We start from the raw sequence: 17760 nt of genomic DNA, 5'->3' as shown, positions 1-17760 counted from the left end.
TCCTACCAGCTGAAAAATGACATTGCAGATGTAATAGCAATGCAGGCAGTTTTTATTTAAACATTTTGGGGGGAAAAATAATCTCAAAGCTCTACATTTTTATTGATGACAAAGGAAGAACATTAGGCAGCTGAACATAGATCACTTCAGGGAACGGACATTTTTTTAATGATGGATTTTGACCGAAAGATCAAAGGCTTCTAAAATAACATGCTAAAAATCAGGGTTTCTAACAGATTATACTACCTAAAGCTCATATTTTGCAGTTCCATTATACATAACTATATCCTCCATCATCAGCCTTTGGGTTCCTGAACGAAGCAGCACTCCACTGTCAGAGGAACAGACCTTGAGGGAAAGAGCAGACAGAACATCAAGGCTTTGAGAAGGACAGAAAAAACACCAGCAAAGGAACATCTTAGCAAAGGAACTAAAATATTAGGCACTTAATTTCATTATTATTGCCTTGGACTGCTAAAGAGATGAAACAGCCTCAAAACATATTTTGTCAAAATTGAGACATTTAAGAAGCAGAATACCTAAAACAGATTAAGATAATGTAGTTCTTGATACAACACTGACAAATCTGCACTTGACGATATTTTCTTCACCTGTGACAAACCTGTGCAAACACTCACTAGCAGGCACCGTTTCCCAGGAGAGAGTCTATTTTGAGCAAATTCACACAGTAATAGTACCAACTTTCCAATATATAGTTTCAGGTTCAGCACTGGCTGAAGCTGAATGCTCAGAGCAGCATGACATAGGCGGCACTTGCGCTCCGTTAACCTCAGAGATAAGAGACAAACCCAAGGAGAGCTCAGAGTTCATAGTTTAATGAAAACACAGCAAGAGCAATGCTTGAAAAAGGTCACCAGGAAACAACAGCAGTGCTAACATAAAATGCTCGACCTTTATTTAATCTTAATCCCATTATCCTTTTTCCCATCACAACAATAAATCCCACTGAACCAAAGGGATGCATGCTATTTTCTTCCTGTGACTAGGTGTAAAACAATTCTATGGGAAGTATAAGAAAATACGGGACACTTCCAAAGAATTCTTATTTATATATATATATATATATATATCCACAAAAACTGCAAAAATTGAACCTGTTACCAGATGATGAAAAATAACAAACAGTAAGAATAAAGAAACGACCTTGATGAACTGCATTTTTCATTCCGTCTACATGCAGAATGAAAGATTTAAGTCAACACATCTAGTAGATGTTCTGGTATACAATCTCATAAATAAATCTCAAAAAAAACCCAAAACCAATATAACAGGAGCAGGATGCTCCTTTTAATTTTTTTTCATAAAAGAAGAGATATTAAAGATAAAAATTAACACACAAAACCCTTGTTCCCACATTTATAAATAAATATGTAACAGGACCATGAGGAAAATCAATGAGTTGCTCTCTAATATAATGACGTTCCTTCACAGAATAAGAATATATACAGACCCTGTTTGTTCTTTAATTAATGTATGTCATTCTTTATTAAGCACTGTTTTGCTCAATGTTAGCTAAGTATCAGGAATGCAAAATCACATTCTGTAAAAGAACTATCAGCAGTGATACCTTCTGATGAGTAAGTAATTAGGAATGGCAGACACAGCTGGAGAAAAACACCAAAACGCAATTTAATTGGAGAAAGAGAATTCCCACATTCTGCACTATTAATGCAGTATGTCCACGCCCAGGTACTTCTAGGATTATTTTCTCTACTCTACATAGACACCTGCACACTGTCTTCATATTAAACTAAAGAGTAGAAGGCAAGATCTGTTAAAAACACGGAACAGGAATCCCTTCTCACCACATTCTCTTTGGCTTCATTTTACACAATATTAAGTAGATTAAAAGGTAGCTTCCTCGAGATTTTTTCCCCCCATGTAAACTACAGCTATTCAAAAAAAAGAAATTCAATCCTCCTGACCACAGAGACAAACTTCCAAGGCAATAAAAAACGGTATTTATCTCTCCAAATGAGCAACCTATACTTGTCTTTGTTGAGACATTGTATCAGCCTTTTAAAAGCAGTATAAAAATGTTAACACCGACAGCAAAAGCTACTTTTGCAACAGTTCAGGAAAGGAGAGAGGATAGATGCAGAAACAGCACAGAAGTGAGATTAAAAGTTTGAGAAATTCAGGTTATAGTTCCATGCTTCACCAATGTATCACAGTATCTTAAAAGAAGTAATTACACACACACATATTTTCTTAATCTTATTGCAAGAAACATGCCAGATAACACACTACAAAGTGTTAACAGATTCACTGCTTATTTCTCCATGATTTTTCAGAGATTTGACATTAAAATTATGAGCTTCATTCTCACTTTTAAGTCACTATCTCTGAAAACAAAACAAAACACACCTACCTGCTTTCCAATGTCTTCCTTCCCCCCCCTCCCCCCCCCCCCTTTTTTTTTAAATTCAAGCTATTTGGAAGGCTCTATATCCTTCTAGGGGATCAAGTCACAGTCACTGATCAGCAACCGTATCTTTTCAAAACTCAAGCCTCACTAAGTAAGCTAAGTAGAAAGGGAAACACCAGAGCAAATATCACGAATTAGTGACTTCAACTAATGACTTTTTACAGTAGAGTACTCAAGCTGGTAGGGAGAAAAAAAAAAAAAAAAACCACAAAAATCAATGCATATGAGAAGGCTTAGGGAACACAACACTAATTGTTCATTATTGGTAACATATATAACTATAGTCATGTCTTGGTAGCATCAGCAACTGCTACATGTACATAAGCATTCCCATTTCTGTTGTTCCCTCAAAACAAAACATCAGTGGAAGCTTCCTACCATTTCCCCCTCACTGACACTGTTCTTCAGAGAACAGGCAGATGCACAGAAGGAAAGAGAAAAAAAAAAAAAAATCACTGAACAATTTGCCAGAACTTGCCCATATATATCTGAAGCAGAGATTTTGCCTATTTTCAGAAGAACCTAAAGGCTCCTGCAGAAAAATAAAGAGCAGATGGATTCCTGCCTTACCACCAGCATCAAAGCTGTAGCTGTCAATGCTGTGCACACTACCTCAACAGCAGTTTGCGTTGGTCATCATTTAAGACTTCCAGTAGAGTAGCATTAACACAGGCATAAAAAGAACACCACTAACACTTTGCAAGAAGTATTTCAAATCCAAATAAGGTTTTTGAAACTGAAAGCTTTCCATGACTGCAACAAGTTGAGGTTAACCCCACGCTGCCTTATAGATTTTTACGCTACCTCCCCAACACAAGGCCCATCCACAAGACATGTGGATGCTCAGCATACAGGCTTTGGACTGTAGACACCCCGCCTCCTCACCTCCCTGAAATCAAGCCCAAGATGTGCATTTGCTGTGGTTAAAGTTTCTTCCCTTATCACTTCCCCTAAGCAATTAGGACCCTGCAGGAGGCAACCACCTTCAGCTTTGCATTCCTTCTAGAGCGTCTCAAAAAAATGTACAGATTCATACCCATTACTTGCAAATCTTCCTAAAATAAAGTGGACTGTTTGCACTACCCCTGCCAACATATACCTCTCTGCAGTCTACCCCCTGCCTCCACACACATGTATGAGGGCATGGTTTAAAATGCTTTTGCAAACCTCCCCACACGCATTTGCCTACTACTCTCACCCTGTCAGTCAAACAAAACTACTACACACCTTTCAGCCAGCTATATTTTAAAATATAACACATGAAAGTAGTAAGGGAAATCTTCCCCCTTCTCAATAGCTTACTGTATCCCCTTGGATTAACTTTCCATCTCCTACACGTGTCTGTGCTGTGCGGGGAAAAAAAAAAAAAAAGAAACCAAACCCCCAAAACCTCCTTCTGTTTGCAATTTGCTGTTCTGCCAACCATTTTAAAAAGCACATGCCCTCATGCTACAAGCAAAGTGTTAAAAGAGCTGCTACTTCTCTATAGTTAGCAGGCAATCTGGGTAGGAGATGAAAATATATACTATTTTCAAAGGCAAAAAACTCTTAAGGATATTTTACACAACACGCAAAACAGGACTTCAATTTTCCCCCCCTTTATTTACACTGCCCTGAACTTTTTGTCAGGAGGAATAAAACAAGGCTAAAAATCAGGAATAGTTTTGTAATTATTTTGAAAGCTCTTAAATCTGAAACTAAGCAGTTGTACATGGCCTTATATATTCCCTTCAAATGTGCCAAAAAAGTTTGCCCTTGGGCATGTAAGGCTCTAGCCATGGGTTCCCAGTTATGGGTCCTGATGAAAAATACAGCTCAGCTAGGTAAGAGAAAAGGTGCTTTCTCAGATAGCTACTACATATCCCTTAACTTATCCCCTACTTGTGCTAGGAATAGATCTGATATTTGGTGATGCTGTATGTGGCAGCACGATCTCTCCTACTCTCTTCCTAACCCTAAAATCCTCCATATAAATTTTAGAGAAAAACAAAGCTGCTACTGCTTTAGTGATCAATACACTTGACACTGTTAAATTCCTTCCTACTAAAGAAATGGCAGAAGCCTATACCAGCAGAGCCCACGTGCAGAGCCATGCAAAAAGAGCCACAGCAACATGCCTGCCTGCTGCAGTTTAGCTCCAGATGTGCCTACAGTCTGGTGCCCTAAATCTCACCACGTTCAGAACAAAAAATCCAACGCTAGCTAACAGCGTTATATGGCTGACATTTTCGCTTCTTCCAGAAAGTCAGCAAGCTTGCATCTGACATTTTTCCTTGACAAAGGAAGCTCTCCAACAAGGAAAGTGGAGACTGTATCACATTTTTCATGGAAGCTAACCAGTAGTGTCATCTATCTCTTCATTCACTGTACAGCACAAACAGGTGAAAAACCTAGGCAACAAATCAACGGCAGTATATAAAACAAGAACCTTGCCTACTTAAATGTACTTACTGGATTTCAAAATTGATAAACATTTAGCAATCACTGCAAGACAGTGCATTTAAAACATGCTCACTGCAGCATTTACAACAAGAAAACTGAAAATGACATACTACAATGCTACACATCAGTGATTCTCTCTTGGTTTAGTTACTTTTAAAAATCACAATAGTATGCATCCTGGACCAAAACATACTGACAAGAAAGGTATGTCAAGAAATCTTTTTTTGTTGGTTGGGTTTTTTGTTTGTTTTGTGTTTTTTGTTTGTTTGTTTTCTTGTTTTGTTACCCCAGTTTTACTTTCCTTTGCTGATCTGGAATTCCACCATTACAACTGTAGTAAATAAACCTACTCTTCAGGGTTGCTACATTAGGGGGAAGTGAACAAGAACTGCAGTAGTATTGGATATAAGCACAAAAACCCTAAAGACCATCGATGGTAATACTAGAACAGCAGCAGCTGCTTATTCCACTCTTTGTTCTATATCCTAAGAGATTTGTCTTCGCTTCACCTAGTCAATACTTCTTGAAATGTAATAGCAACATTCACCTAGCCAATTCAGGAATCCTACTGGAATAGTTTTCGAAGTAAATTAGGCATCTGAACTTTTATTCCCTCCCTCTTGCCTAGCACTTATCTAGAACCTGCATGGAGTCAAACAGAACCACCGTGAGCAGGAGTTGTCATACTGCAGCACACCTATAGCAACGTAAAAGATCATGGGTGCTGTGTCCCAATATAAAAGGCTGGGTCACAACATCCCATGCCTCTGTAAGAGCAGAAACTCACTGCTGCCAAGGGAGCCTCAAGGCTCCTGCATCCACTTCCGTTCTTTTCTCCTCTCCACTTCTGTGTGTCATGAACCAGGATGCAGCTGCTCCTCCAGACTGATGGGCAAGAAAGCTTGCTTGTTTGGACTGTAATTGGTTGGTCTAATAGAAAGACGTTATCTGCCCACAAACCTTGTCTCACTGGAAGGATATGTTCATCAGATGTAGCATTCTTAGCAGAAGGCAGCTGACTATGGAGCTCCTTGCCAGGACTGATTAGACACAGTCTAACTAACTAACACCAGTCAGATCAAGGTTCAGAACACACCTGTACAAGAAAAAGCTTTTGTTTGATAGTGGCAACAGAGGATAGTTCTGGTGAATGCAGAACCCTGTATCACCACGCACCCAGGCTGAAAGTCAGCACTTCCACAGAAATCCTGCACTCTTCCAGAATTTTGGTTCACACATAGATAAAAATCAAAAGATAAGAGTCAGAGCTTGAAAAACCTGCCTACCCACAGCAAATAAAAAGAGGAGAGGGATGAGCAGGTTGAGTTGGCTTAAGTAACAGAAGCCATTAAATATTTTGGAAGGCAAGAGAAGGAGTCAGAGTTGCAGCAAAAGTCACTTCCCCTCCTGTGCATGTAAGAGAAAAGCTTTGAAAAAGGAAGAGCAGGTCTATACACACACAAGAAGGATGGCCTTCCTCTATGCCTAAACTGACAGCAGCAAGAGGAGTGATTCACCTGGGGTAGCAGGCAATGGGACAAAGAAAATTACAGGTGTATCATCACAAACAGCCAACTATCCCCACCTTCTCGACCACACTGAGAAGGATTAATGCTACCCACAAAAAAAAAAAAAAAATCAGTAGAAAGTTCAGCATCCAAACTTCTCACATGAGAAGACAAATGGTATTTGAAATGAAGTTCTCCCAATCAAGCAAGCAAAGATTTTGGTATTGTTTCTGTCCATAGACAGAAATATTGCCTTTGCTTACAGTACCTGTTTACTGACGCAATGAACATTTCTGAACCAAAAGGAGAAAAGTCAGCTACCACCAGACGATGAAGAGGTACTTGTGCCTGAAGAAGCATTTGAAGACTCAGGGCCTGATTACTTCAGTAGAATGTGCTTGAGTAAATCCAGAACCAGACACCAAATCCTGCACTGCCTTATCAAAGCAGTGCTAGCTGATGCACACTGGAAGAAGTTTCCTCTCTACAAACCTGACACCATCAGCCCTTACGAGTTTGTGGAAACTACATCAAATTCAATTTCCAAGGACACCAAACTGTATACTTAATGGTTGTCACTCAAATGCTACCTACAAATGAATATGTATACTTATTGATTTATTTCACTGTTCCCTAAAAAGAGTACTTAGCACCTGCCAGACAATGCTGAAACCACCATTTTACTGAATGACACTTAAGAACAAAAAAGTGGGTTTATTCTGGCAAGGCATGAAGTAATGGACTAGATTATATAGCTGTAAAAGAAAAAGGGGACCTGAATGCGTTCAAATCTAGCTGGAGTTAAAGCTAGATTTTAACTGCTGAACAGTTATTCCACATTCCTTTAACAGATTCTTTCTTGGGACTTTTCAGTTGTCCAATTTTATCAAGGACTGTACAATATAATCAGTCTGAAATGCTGGTCTCTCCAGTAGTTCTCAGCCACTGGGACCGAAGGTCAGAATACAAAAATTACATCTTCCAAGATCCACCTTATACCAAAGAAGCTTGGAGCAAAGCTTCTCAAGACATGTGTGTCACCAAGAGATATCTGGATTCATTTCAGTGCAAAATAGCCATTGAGGACTTCTGCCCCTCTACTTCTCTGAGTCTATAACTTAAGGAAGTATATCATACTGCAATATGTGTTAACCGATAGCTGCTGTTAAGACCAGGAAAACATTCCTCAGCCTATTTGGTTTTTTGCTGCCTTTGATTTTCAAAGAGCTCTTTGATATGGTGATTCTCAATTTCTGAACAGCAATGCCTGAAGCAGAGGTTAAATAGCATGGAATGCATTTTCTTTTCCTTTCCACCTTCTTCCTCTTCCCCCCTCTCCTTGCCTCCCCTGCAGCTGAGACAAGAAATATTTCAGAGCTACTTCAGCCCTCTGGGAGGATGCAGGTGGGTTGGTAAGAGGTCAACTCCTGCCAGAGCCCATCTGGTGGGCCCAGCCTCCTCCTTGGCACCATGCTTTTCTCTTCCTCCACTCCCAAGGCTGGGTGGAGTGGGGTGAGCTCTGCTGGAGCACAGAGCACAAGAATGAATTACTGCATTGAGTACAATTACAAAACTAGACCGAGGAGCAGGCTAGAGCTCAGGAACGTGTATACATACGATGGAAGATATATCCAAGTCTTCTGGATACATCTCTAGCTCCTGGAACTGTAATGTGTGGGACACTAGGAAGCATATTGTATGCTTGCTGTGACATTACACCCCACCCTCAATGCATTCTGCTAACTGCCAGGGAAGACAGAGCAGCAAAGGAGATACTGTTGCTCTGACTGAAGTGGCCATCCTTGTGACCTCGCTGGCTGGGCAGGTAGATGATAATGGAAGAAAACACCATTAGGCAGAAAAATGAAGAGCTATCTTATAAAAATTCAAGAGTTAACCTAGTAGGATGTCAGTTTATCAATAGCACAGGTGCACCAGTATCAGCAAGTTGGCAACAGAAGTTCTATGTATTGCAGGGGTTTTACACCACCAGAGAATTCAGTGGTCTTCCAGGAGCATTACTGTGCTATTTTAAACACCACTTGAGTTGCTACATGGCCTGTAAGCTTGTCACTATGCTTTAGGGAGCATTCATCACAAGGAACCTTGGTTGCATGAAGATTTCCTTTAGTGTCTTCAGCATTATAAACAGGACAGCCATGGCAAAAACTGGATCTGAAAGTGGACATGCTTGTACTGTGTAACATGACTTTCAGTTCCATTCACACATCATTTATGCAACATCATCACAGATTAAATATATTAAGGTTCAAAGACAGGCTACCTATTCTTTTTAAGACACCCTTTGGCAGTATGAGACTTAAAGGAATACCGGATACAGGTAGTGACTGTGGTATAAGAGCAGAAATTACAAAACCAGGGGTGGGGAACCAAACACACAACAGGGAAAACATACTGCAAGGGGGAGAAATGGAAAACTACCCTTAGACTATAAAAAGTATTATGAAAACACAAACTCTTCCCGTTATCAGTAAATGCCTCAAATTACCTGTGCAGTTATTTCTGTTTCAGATATTCTTTCAGTTCCGTAACTTGGTAATGGCACAAAAATCCAACCTTTTTGCAGAATACTTTCTCTAAATAATCTCTCCCCTATGCATCACTCAAACATTTCCATTCAGTTCCATAACCTGGCCTCAAAGAGCCATGAAACACATGCTGGACCACAACCCTGCAATCCAGCATCCTCATCCAGAACCTCATCAAACACCCATTTATGCCAAAGGAAGGTCACACATTTATTTCATTGCACCATTAAACCACTTCCTATGACTGTTGAAAATTGCTGTGTTTACTTATAACCACAGCACTTAATACTACTAAACCCAGGAAACATAATGGAAATACTTATATCTATTAATAGAGCATTAAGCGAATGGGAAAAAGATGCCCTGTGGCTGAGCACAGTACTAAAAGTCAAGAAACTAAGGATAAAAGTAAAGGCCTACTCCCTCTTCCCCTTAGGACAGGGAAAGAAGAACAAGCCCATCCATCATTTATTTTGGAAGCCATAATTGGCTTACTTTGTATCAGCATTTTAAGAGCCCCAACAGCACGTTTCCAGTCCTCTCCCTCAGGTCTCTTTCTCCAGACACAGGCTGTGTCTGTACAAATACACACATGGATGCCACATTCAACACAAATGAGGGAATGAAAATAGCTGATGAGAGCAGGTGAGTTGCCAGCGACAGGAGAAGGAAAGAGCTTCCCAAAGCGGATCCAATGCCAATGGCAAAAGCTTCTCTTCAGCTGGTGACAAGCACACTCTATCAAGCTATCCCATCACGAGCATCTCCTCCCACCTCACCCTGGCAAGTCTCTCTCTGTCCAGCTGAACCAGATCATTAGTTGATACCACCTTCCTGAGGGAAGGGAAATTAGAAACCCTTATTTAAAATATGTAAAATCACACTAACAGTGTGTGGATAAACGCCGCAGTATTGTCTTATTTTCCCTTATGGAGCAAAAGGAAAGGACTTTATGGCCACCTTAGCAGCATGTGAAAATATTTTTCTTTCATATGACTGGAGTTTTTTTCAAAATTAGGTTTGTTTTACTTACAGTATAATTACACATTTAAAGTTTATTCCTACTAAATAATCAAGGCTATTTTATTCAGACTAGAACATTCTTCAAACTGTCACTGATTTACTGCTTAGGTGAAACATCAGCAGTGCTCTCCCTGGCCAGGCAGAGGAAGACCCCTTCGGCACTCTTGCTATAGTTAACAAACCCAAGCATGCCTAACAGCCTTAGGAAAATTTGTGTCTTTTTTTTATGAAAGCCACATTAAGAATTTCAGTATTCCACCACACCTACAACCAAAATTAACTGCAAACTAGAAAAATTTGCATGAATGTTTTGCTGAGATAAAGAAGAGCTCTGCTAGCTTCTGCTTGGCGTGAGACAAAATAATTTTATAATTCATATGGATTGAACCAAGCAAGGCGTCCTTCCAGATCTTACCTAATTGAAACAAAACCACAATACATCCTCCAGCATCTGGCAATAAAACAGACAAAACAATGAGATGTACTAGGGTTACCTCCTTGAAGATTTTTTGAGGTGCTTTTACAGCAGCATCCACAAACTGACACATGGTGTCATGTATTTTTATCCCATACATCCTTTTCCATCCTATCAAAACCTCAGGTAGAAGTGATAAATTCTAGAGCCTCATCTTTTTTGTCAAAACCACTACAAGGAAAAAGGAGTATCTAAGAGAAATTATTCAACACGGGAAAGTAGACTTATGAAGCTTCATATCTTTCTTCTAAAAATGTTGTTTAATGTTGGATGCACAATGCATCAGTGATGGTGTTAAGGTTATGGGGCATAAAATCCCTTTCTCCTTTTGTGCAAGCAGATGCATTAATGTGCATGTGGGGCCAACAGGCAGCTGGCTCTGGCAGGAAGGACCAACTCAGAAAGCATCCCAGACTAAAATACCCATCATATCAACCAGGTAATAGATATTCAGTGGACTGGTCCTCTTGGAAGGAAAATGCAAGCACACAGGAGTGATTTTACAAAACATCAGATGTAATTATTAGCGAAGTGGTTGACTGCAAAAGCTTGAACAATTTAATCTATTTCTGTAATCAAAGTACAGTAAAAGGAGACTTTCCAGATTTTTCACACACCAGAAAAAGGATCTGAATGCCCAAGACTGCACCAACTATGCATTTACTCTTGTAATGGAAAACAGAAAGTTCAAAAAAGTTAAATATTATATGATGCACAGGAAAATCTCTTCTGTTAAATCAATATGAGAAATTCAGCTCAACACTGTTTTTGAAATTATCCCAATCAATAAAAGCACATATGCATAACACTGGAACACAGAAATTTGCACTTTCCATATTGCAAATGAATTAATTTTATAGAAGTGAAACATTAATAAAAAGTTTGCTACTGGCACCCTTATTTATGCCAAGAAAAATAACATGAAACCTCAGTGAAAGAACAAACTTTGGCACACTGAGAAACACACAGTTTAAAGCAAAATGACTTCTAAGCAAACAGCTTGTCCTGGTTTCGGCTGGGATAGAGTTCCCAGCCGAAACCAGGACACAGCTACCACAACGCAACTGTGCGAACCCTGCACAACATCAAGAATACTTATAGTCATCACTGCTTTGGGCATTCTCACTGCAACGTGGCTAAAAAGCAAAGGGGAGCCTACCTGCTACGTAACTGAGGCTTATGCCAAGATCACAGTAATCTCAGCAAAGTAGACGTTTGTCTGCAGCACTTTAATGAACGATCGGCTTCCTCTTGATCAAAGGAAAACAGACGCAAACACATGAAAGCACTAGCAAAAACCTCCAGATACTCAAGTGCGTGAGAGAAATTGATGTCCTGGAATTTAGGGCAAAACATTTCTACACAGTTTGATCTGGCATTCGGTAAGCAAAAATGATATACACAAATAACACAGTCAATGAAGACAAGCACATACTTCACAAGACTTCATATCACAGAGAAGATGGATATTAAATAGCTAAGGAAAAGCGTATCTAATGCAGACAACTCACTTAAGAGTTACAGAAAGAAAATGACGAAAACTAAAATGCGTCCAAGAGGCATTTTAATATATTAATTCATTACATTTGCGGAAAGCCTGAAAAGTATATGCATCATGTATGTACATACACAGGACTCAAGACAATTCAAACGTTTTGATTACTATTTAACTGCAACAAAAGATATTTTACTAAGATCCTTACAACATTCAGACCTGCAGAGCATGTGCTGGGTGGTAGAGTTTTCGGATCTTGACAGTTTCATGATACGAATAAAGAAAAGCAAAAAAAAAAAAGCATATTATTCAAATGACAGAGTCTGGCAGAAGTGTTACTGTATTTTAAATAACATAACAATATTCTTGAGTTTCTTTCCTTTTGTTTTTTCCCCTCATTTTAATGGTTAGAGAGATTCCCACTGTGTGAAACCCACTTACCTCTTATCTTTACACCCCCACACATCATCATTGTTCATCATTGTGGAGACAAAACACAGTGAAAGGTATTTCTAAATATCCTATCTAAAGTCAGTCCAAGGTAATACTATGCTGTAAAATACCTCTGTGATTAGCCAAGATTTCAAGTCACTTTTTCATCAGTTTGATAGGCAGACCACTATATGACTTCAGGAGCACTGATTCACTGGGTGAGCTGCACGAACACAAGTATAATGGGAAAACTAACACATACCAACCATGTTCTTACATGCATTACTTCGAACCATAGAAAATACACAGGTAATATATATTAAGTTGTGATGGAAATACTAAATAAAATTCAATTACAGCAAAAGAACTCTGAAATTATCTAAATGTCATAAACCATGCAGGTTAAAAAAAAAAATCTGTTGCAGTACTGAAAGAACTTTGGATTACTGCCATAACCTTGGCTGAGTTACAGCATTACTACTCCTTCCATTATTTAAGCGTATTATCCAGATTTTCCTCAGCCAGTAGGAGAGATTCACAGGAAAGGTAAATTTGGGTGTTTAACACAAGTGTATTTAACATACTTACTGACCCGAGTCACTGTACCACGGTACGCTGAGTATAACCAGTCACACACACATCACCTGAAAAGTAACTATATCAAACAGGACCTAGAAGATACACAGACCTCATAAAACCCTAAGTTACCAGGCTGAGAACAAATGAGAGCACCAATTAAACGAGGAAAATGGAAACAGGGAGGAGACAACTTGAGCTGGCTGTTATTCAATGCAGTTAGCATTCCCATAATCTGCATTAGTTTCCTGGTCAGCTGTATTTCCCTGCAACTCATAGGGTCCAGTGATTTTTAAAAAATTCTATACAAACAATACTTTCAAAAACAAAATGAAACACAAGTGGATACAGAACTTAAACAGAGAATAGCTGCTTCTAGGATCTGCTCAGCAGCTGGAGCTCGTTGTAAATGAAGGGCTAAAAACTGCCATGTTCTGTCAGAGCTGGTGCAAAAGCCAGATTTCAAGTGGAGCAGTCAAGATAAGTGCAACAGAGAAAAGCCAAACAAGCTACTCGCAATACTTACACTGGGACCTCCTGGAAGAGGTAAAACACACAAGAAGGAAATAAGATTTATTTTTTTTTAAATCACCTGAACAGTCCAGAATTAAACAGAATTAAAAGCCTTGCTCTTACTTTTCTGTACCCTTAAAACGCATTTGTCAGTGGTTGACAGATACGAGTAAGATGTTAAACTCATTTCCCCTGTTGGTTTTGCTCTGCATGCATTAAAAGACCAATAACTAAGAAAGTTATCATTGTATTTTATTTATTCATGAGACAAAACAAAAGCCTTACTATATAGACCTTCATACAATATCAACACGCAGGATATAGCGTTTAACGTACATTAAATATGTACATGCTCCTTCAATTAGCATGCCTAGAAATAATCACCTAATATTAAAAAAAAAAAGCATCCCTGATGCCTTTCCACTGCTATCCATATGCTAGCCACCAAAGCAAATGGAGATATGTGACACTATACAACAGTGTCTTATAAACACTAAAATTTTCAGACACTTCATTTTCTTAACATGTGCATTTCAAGTGATATACCTTCCTTTTATTTTTGCAGTCCTGGAATTCAAAGGCAAGTAACTTTTCTTCACTGCAATTTAGTGAAACTTGGTTAGAAAAGGATCTGACTTTTTTGGTTGGTTGTTTTTGTTGTTTTTTTTTTTGAAAGGACAGAGGCAAAGTCTGACAGTGTTACAATACTTTAAATAAAACAATAACCTTGACGGGATGTAGCACATTAAGCTGCTCTGAACTAAAACCAATACTTGCAAATGGTAACATCACATGATAAGCAGTACATGAATTAACCTTGGGGATGAACAAGCTTGAATGCCCATATATGAGAGAAAAAAAATATAGTACAAAAGAGTGTAAGTATACTTTCTTTAAATCATTTTGGCTGGCAACAAATCAAAAAGCACTGCTATCAAGAAAAAACCCACACACAGTATCTTAAAGAAATACACACATTATTTCCTTTCACACAAACAGTTTTTGTGATATACAGTCCAAGTTAGCACAATACGTAATTTTTTCTTAAATCCTTTTAGGGCTGACCAACTTTTCTGTAAGAAAAAACATATTTTGCTCTCAAAACCAGTGTTCAGTAGTTCAGTCTCTCAGAACATACGTTAGGTAAATTTCACCAAGCAGCAAAAGGGAAGATGAGAGGTTCAATACTGAGCAGCTTGTCCTTCAAATACTAAATACTCATTACTGTTACTACAGATGGCAGCAGCAATAACGCCTACATTTTGGTCACCTAATGCTCTCCCTGACAAAAAGATTCCTGTGATGCCTTCTCAGGCTGTAGCATCTCTATTGTTTGCCGCACGCCTTTGGTTTTTGGCAAAAAGAAACACTTGACCTCTGCAAACGTTATTTACTTGTGCCACAGAATTTTGCTCCTTTTCACAGAATTATAAACCATTGAACAATAGCCTTTTCCCTACTAGTCAAGTCCCTTACTGCAGGCTTGTTTGTTACAGCTTGATCTGGGCAGACAGTCTGAAGTGATGGACAAACTAAATCTGGTGCCTCACTTTCACTGCCATCCTAGAAACACTCTCAGCATTGGAGGGCCCTAGAGACCAAAACTCGGATGCTGCCAGAGAACTATCAGGTTTGGTAAGGCAGACAGCGGTAAGTTGGGTCCCAGAGAAAAAAACTCTCGTTCTCTGCTGCAACAGACCCAAATTCCATCCACACTACTGACCGTAAACCACACAGACAATCTTCTAGCAGCCAAATCAAATAAAGTAAGTTTGGGCTGAGACCACTCTGTATTGCCTTGCTTGGGTATTAGTGTTCAAATGTCAGTGCTTGACCACTAGTGATAACATCTGTCCATCCCTGCCCACACTCTACAACACATGACCCATTTGATATCAACTTTAATTATACCACATGCTGCCTCTTCTATGGACTGAGAGTCTATGAGATCTCATATAAGGTGAAAAACAAAGGATGTCCCGGTCTACATAATGAGTGAAGCTTGCTTGCAACATTTGCCTCTTAAGTTAGAAAGTATAAAGTAGGAAAACACAAGAAGAAAAAAAAGTCTGGGAAGAGTGCCGTGAATATTGGGCAGACTGCCTTATGCTTTAGGGAGGAAGGGGAATAAACATCACAAATATAAATTCTGATCATTGCTTTTCTCCCTTCTCTTCCACGTGAAACACAAAAAAAATGGAGACCCAAGACCTAGAAGTGCTTGACTGCTCAGCTGCAACAGCTTACCACGGGAGCTGTGACCGCCGAGCGCAGAGCTAGGGCGAGGAACAGCAAACACAGGCGTTCCTGGCTCCCTACACAGCATTACCTCAGATAAGTCAAAGACTGGGATTCATCTTCCCACTCCATGAATTTGGGATAATAATGCTTCCTTATCTCCCAAAGCAACAGTAAAGCTACTTTTAGAAACTACAGTGGCTTAAAACAAGAGGAAAATTAATTCCTTCTTACGCCCCACATTTAGATGTTTTGACATCCACAAAGCAAAGGCCCCGTATCAGATAATTAAGGTAAAAGCATAACGAGCAGCTGCCTAACACCTTAATCACCACCACTCATCTCATACGTCGAACCAGGCAGAGGTCATGTGAAGAAAGAGCAGCCTGACCCACCCTGACACCTACACCTGAGCCCAGGAGCTAAGGTCACCGCCGCCAGCCTCGCCCGAACATCTCCTGGTGCTGGGGGGCTCGATCCTGCGCCGTGTGCGACCCCGTACACTGCGGCAGCCTCCGCCGCACCTCGCACCCCCTCTTCGCCCTCGGAAATTAAAAGTTACATTCACTGAACAACGAGGAGGGACCTTAATAGGAACCGTGCCTATATAAGGGCTGGCAGCGAGGCGTTCACACTCGATACCAGCTCAACCAGTTTGCCGCCCGGGCTGGCCAGCCAGCACAGGCAGGCCCAGGCACCGCGGAAAACGAGGTTTATAAATCGCTCCTTCCCCGCTCTCCACTTCGGGGCAAAGCCAAGCTGCCGCCCTCCCCGGCAGCACCGCCGCCGGTCGGGGAAACCGCGGCGGCACACGCGGCTGCCCGGCGAGCCCGGCCCGCCGCACACCACCACCTCATGGCAAACGCCTCCCGCACCACAAAGGCGGCGCCGGGGCAAGGGGCACGCCGGGGGCCTCGGCGCTGCCTCCCGCCCCGTCCCGTCCCGCCCCCTCAGGAGCCGCCAAACGCTGGCTCCCCCCGGCGCCGGCACCCCCGCGGCTCCCGCCGAGGATAACCCGCCTCGTCCCTCCGCGGGGCCGGGGCCGATCCCCTCCGCGCCCGAGATGGCGGCCGGACCCTCCCGCCGCCGCCCCCTTAGCGCCGCGCCGGCCAGCACCTGCCGGGCAGGCGGGGGAGCGACCCTCGCCTGCCGCCCGGGGGCTCCGGCAGCCCCGACCCGGGGAGGGAAGGGACGGGACGGCACCGGGGCAGCTGAAGGAGGGAGGGAAGGAGGCGGGCGAGCCGCCGTCCTCCAGCACCTTGCGGGGCCGCAGACTCATCCCCTACCTGTCGCCCGCGGGTAGCTGCGCGCAGCCCCCGGCTCCGCCATCTTCCTCGGCCGGTGGCCACCACCGCCGCCTCCTCCTGCTGCTGCAGCCGCCGCCGCCGGGGCTCCGCTCCGCGGCGCCCAGCGGCCGCCGCACAGGCGCACTGCCCGCCCCGCGGCACCTGACACCGGGCGGCGGGCGGGGAGGAGCGGGAGCGGCGGCCGACGGCGGGCTGGTGCCGCTCGGCGGCGGTTCCTCGCCCGGTGCCGCCTGCGGGGGGCGGGGGGCGGCTCCCGCCTGCCAGGTGCCGCCGCCCCGCAGCGCTGAGGGCGGGGGTCCCACCGGTAGTCACTCAGTAAAGCCTCGCCCCGCCCCGGCCCCCGCTGCACCTCGGCCGGCGGGACGGGGCGGGCCGCAGGGCAGCGGGGTGCCGCCGCGTCAGGAGGCCTGGCCCAGCGCCCTGCTTGCGGCCCGCCGGCCCGCGCAGCGCCTGCCTGTCACCTTGCGCCGAGGCTCCGCGCTCCGTTTACCTCGAATAGTCAAACAACGCGCCCTCCGGCTTTCCGGGAGGTCCTGCCATTTTTTTCCAGTTTTTTTCCAGATTTTTCCATCCAGGAGGTCACGCGCGCGCGCTGTTTGCAGCCACGTGCCGCCTCGGCGGAATCGATGGCGCTGGAGGAAGGCGCGAGCGCGTCTTCCTCGTCCAGCTGCTGCTGGCGGTTCCCCACCAAGGTCCTTCAGCCTGGGCTGGCCCTGCGGCAACAGTAGCGTCTTGTACTGCGAAGAGGAGAAG

The 17760-nt window shown here is 42.5% G+C and overlaps 1 protein-coding gene across 5 annotated transcripts in view; it reads right to left on the bottom strand.

Annotated features, from left to right (window-relative positions):
- Positions 1 to 17458, bottom strand: part of MAP7D2 (MAP7 domain containing 2) — an 87782-nt gene extending 70324 nt beyond the window's left edge. Inside the window, exon 1 of one of the 5 annotated variants that reach the window (XM_064474497.1) lies at positions 16987 to 17458. In XM_064474497.1, the coding sequence (XP_064330567.1) occupies positions 16987 to 17029 (43 nt within the window). In that variant the 5' untranslated portion in view covers positions 17030 to 17458. The remainder of the gene's footprint in view (positions 1 to 16986) is intronic. The other 4 variants (XM_064474465.1, XM_064474491.1, XM_064474503.1 and 1 more) reach the window with 4 other exon arrangements.
- Positions 17459 to 17760: the final 302 nt, after the last annotated feature.

Source organism: Phalacrocorax carbo, chromosome 1 (assembly GCF_963921805.1).
Source record: "Phalacrocorax carbo chromosome 1, bPhaCar2.1, whole genome shotgun sequence".
In the NCBI taxonomy this organism is placed as follows: domain Eukaryota; kingdom Metazoa; phylum Chordata; class Aves; order Suliformes; family Phalacrocoracidae; genus Phalacrocorax; species Phalacrocorax carbo.
The sequence above is the reverse complement of the archived record's forward strand: the minus strand, read 5'-3'. Positions and strand labels throughout refer to the sequence as shown.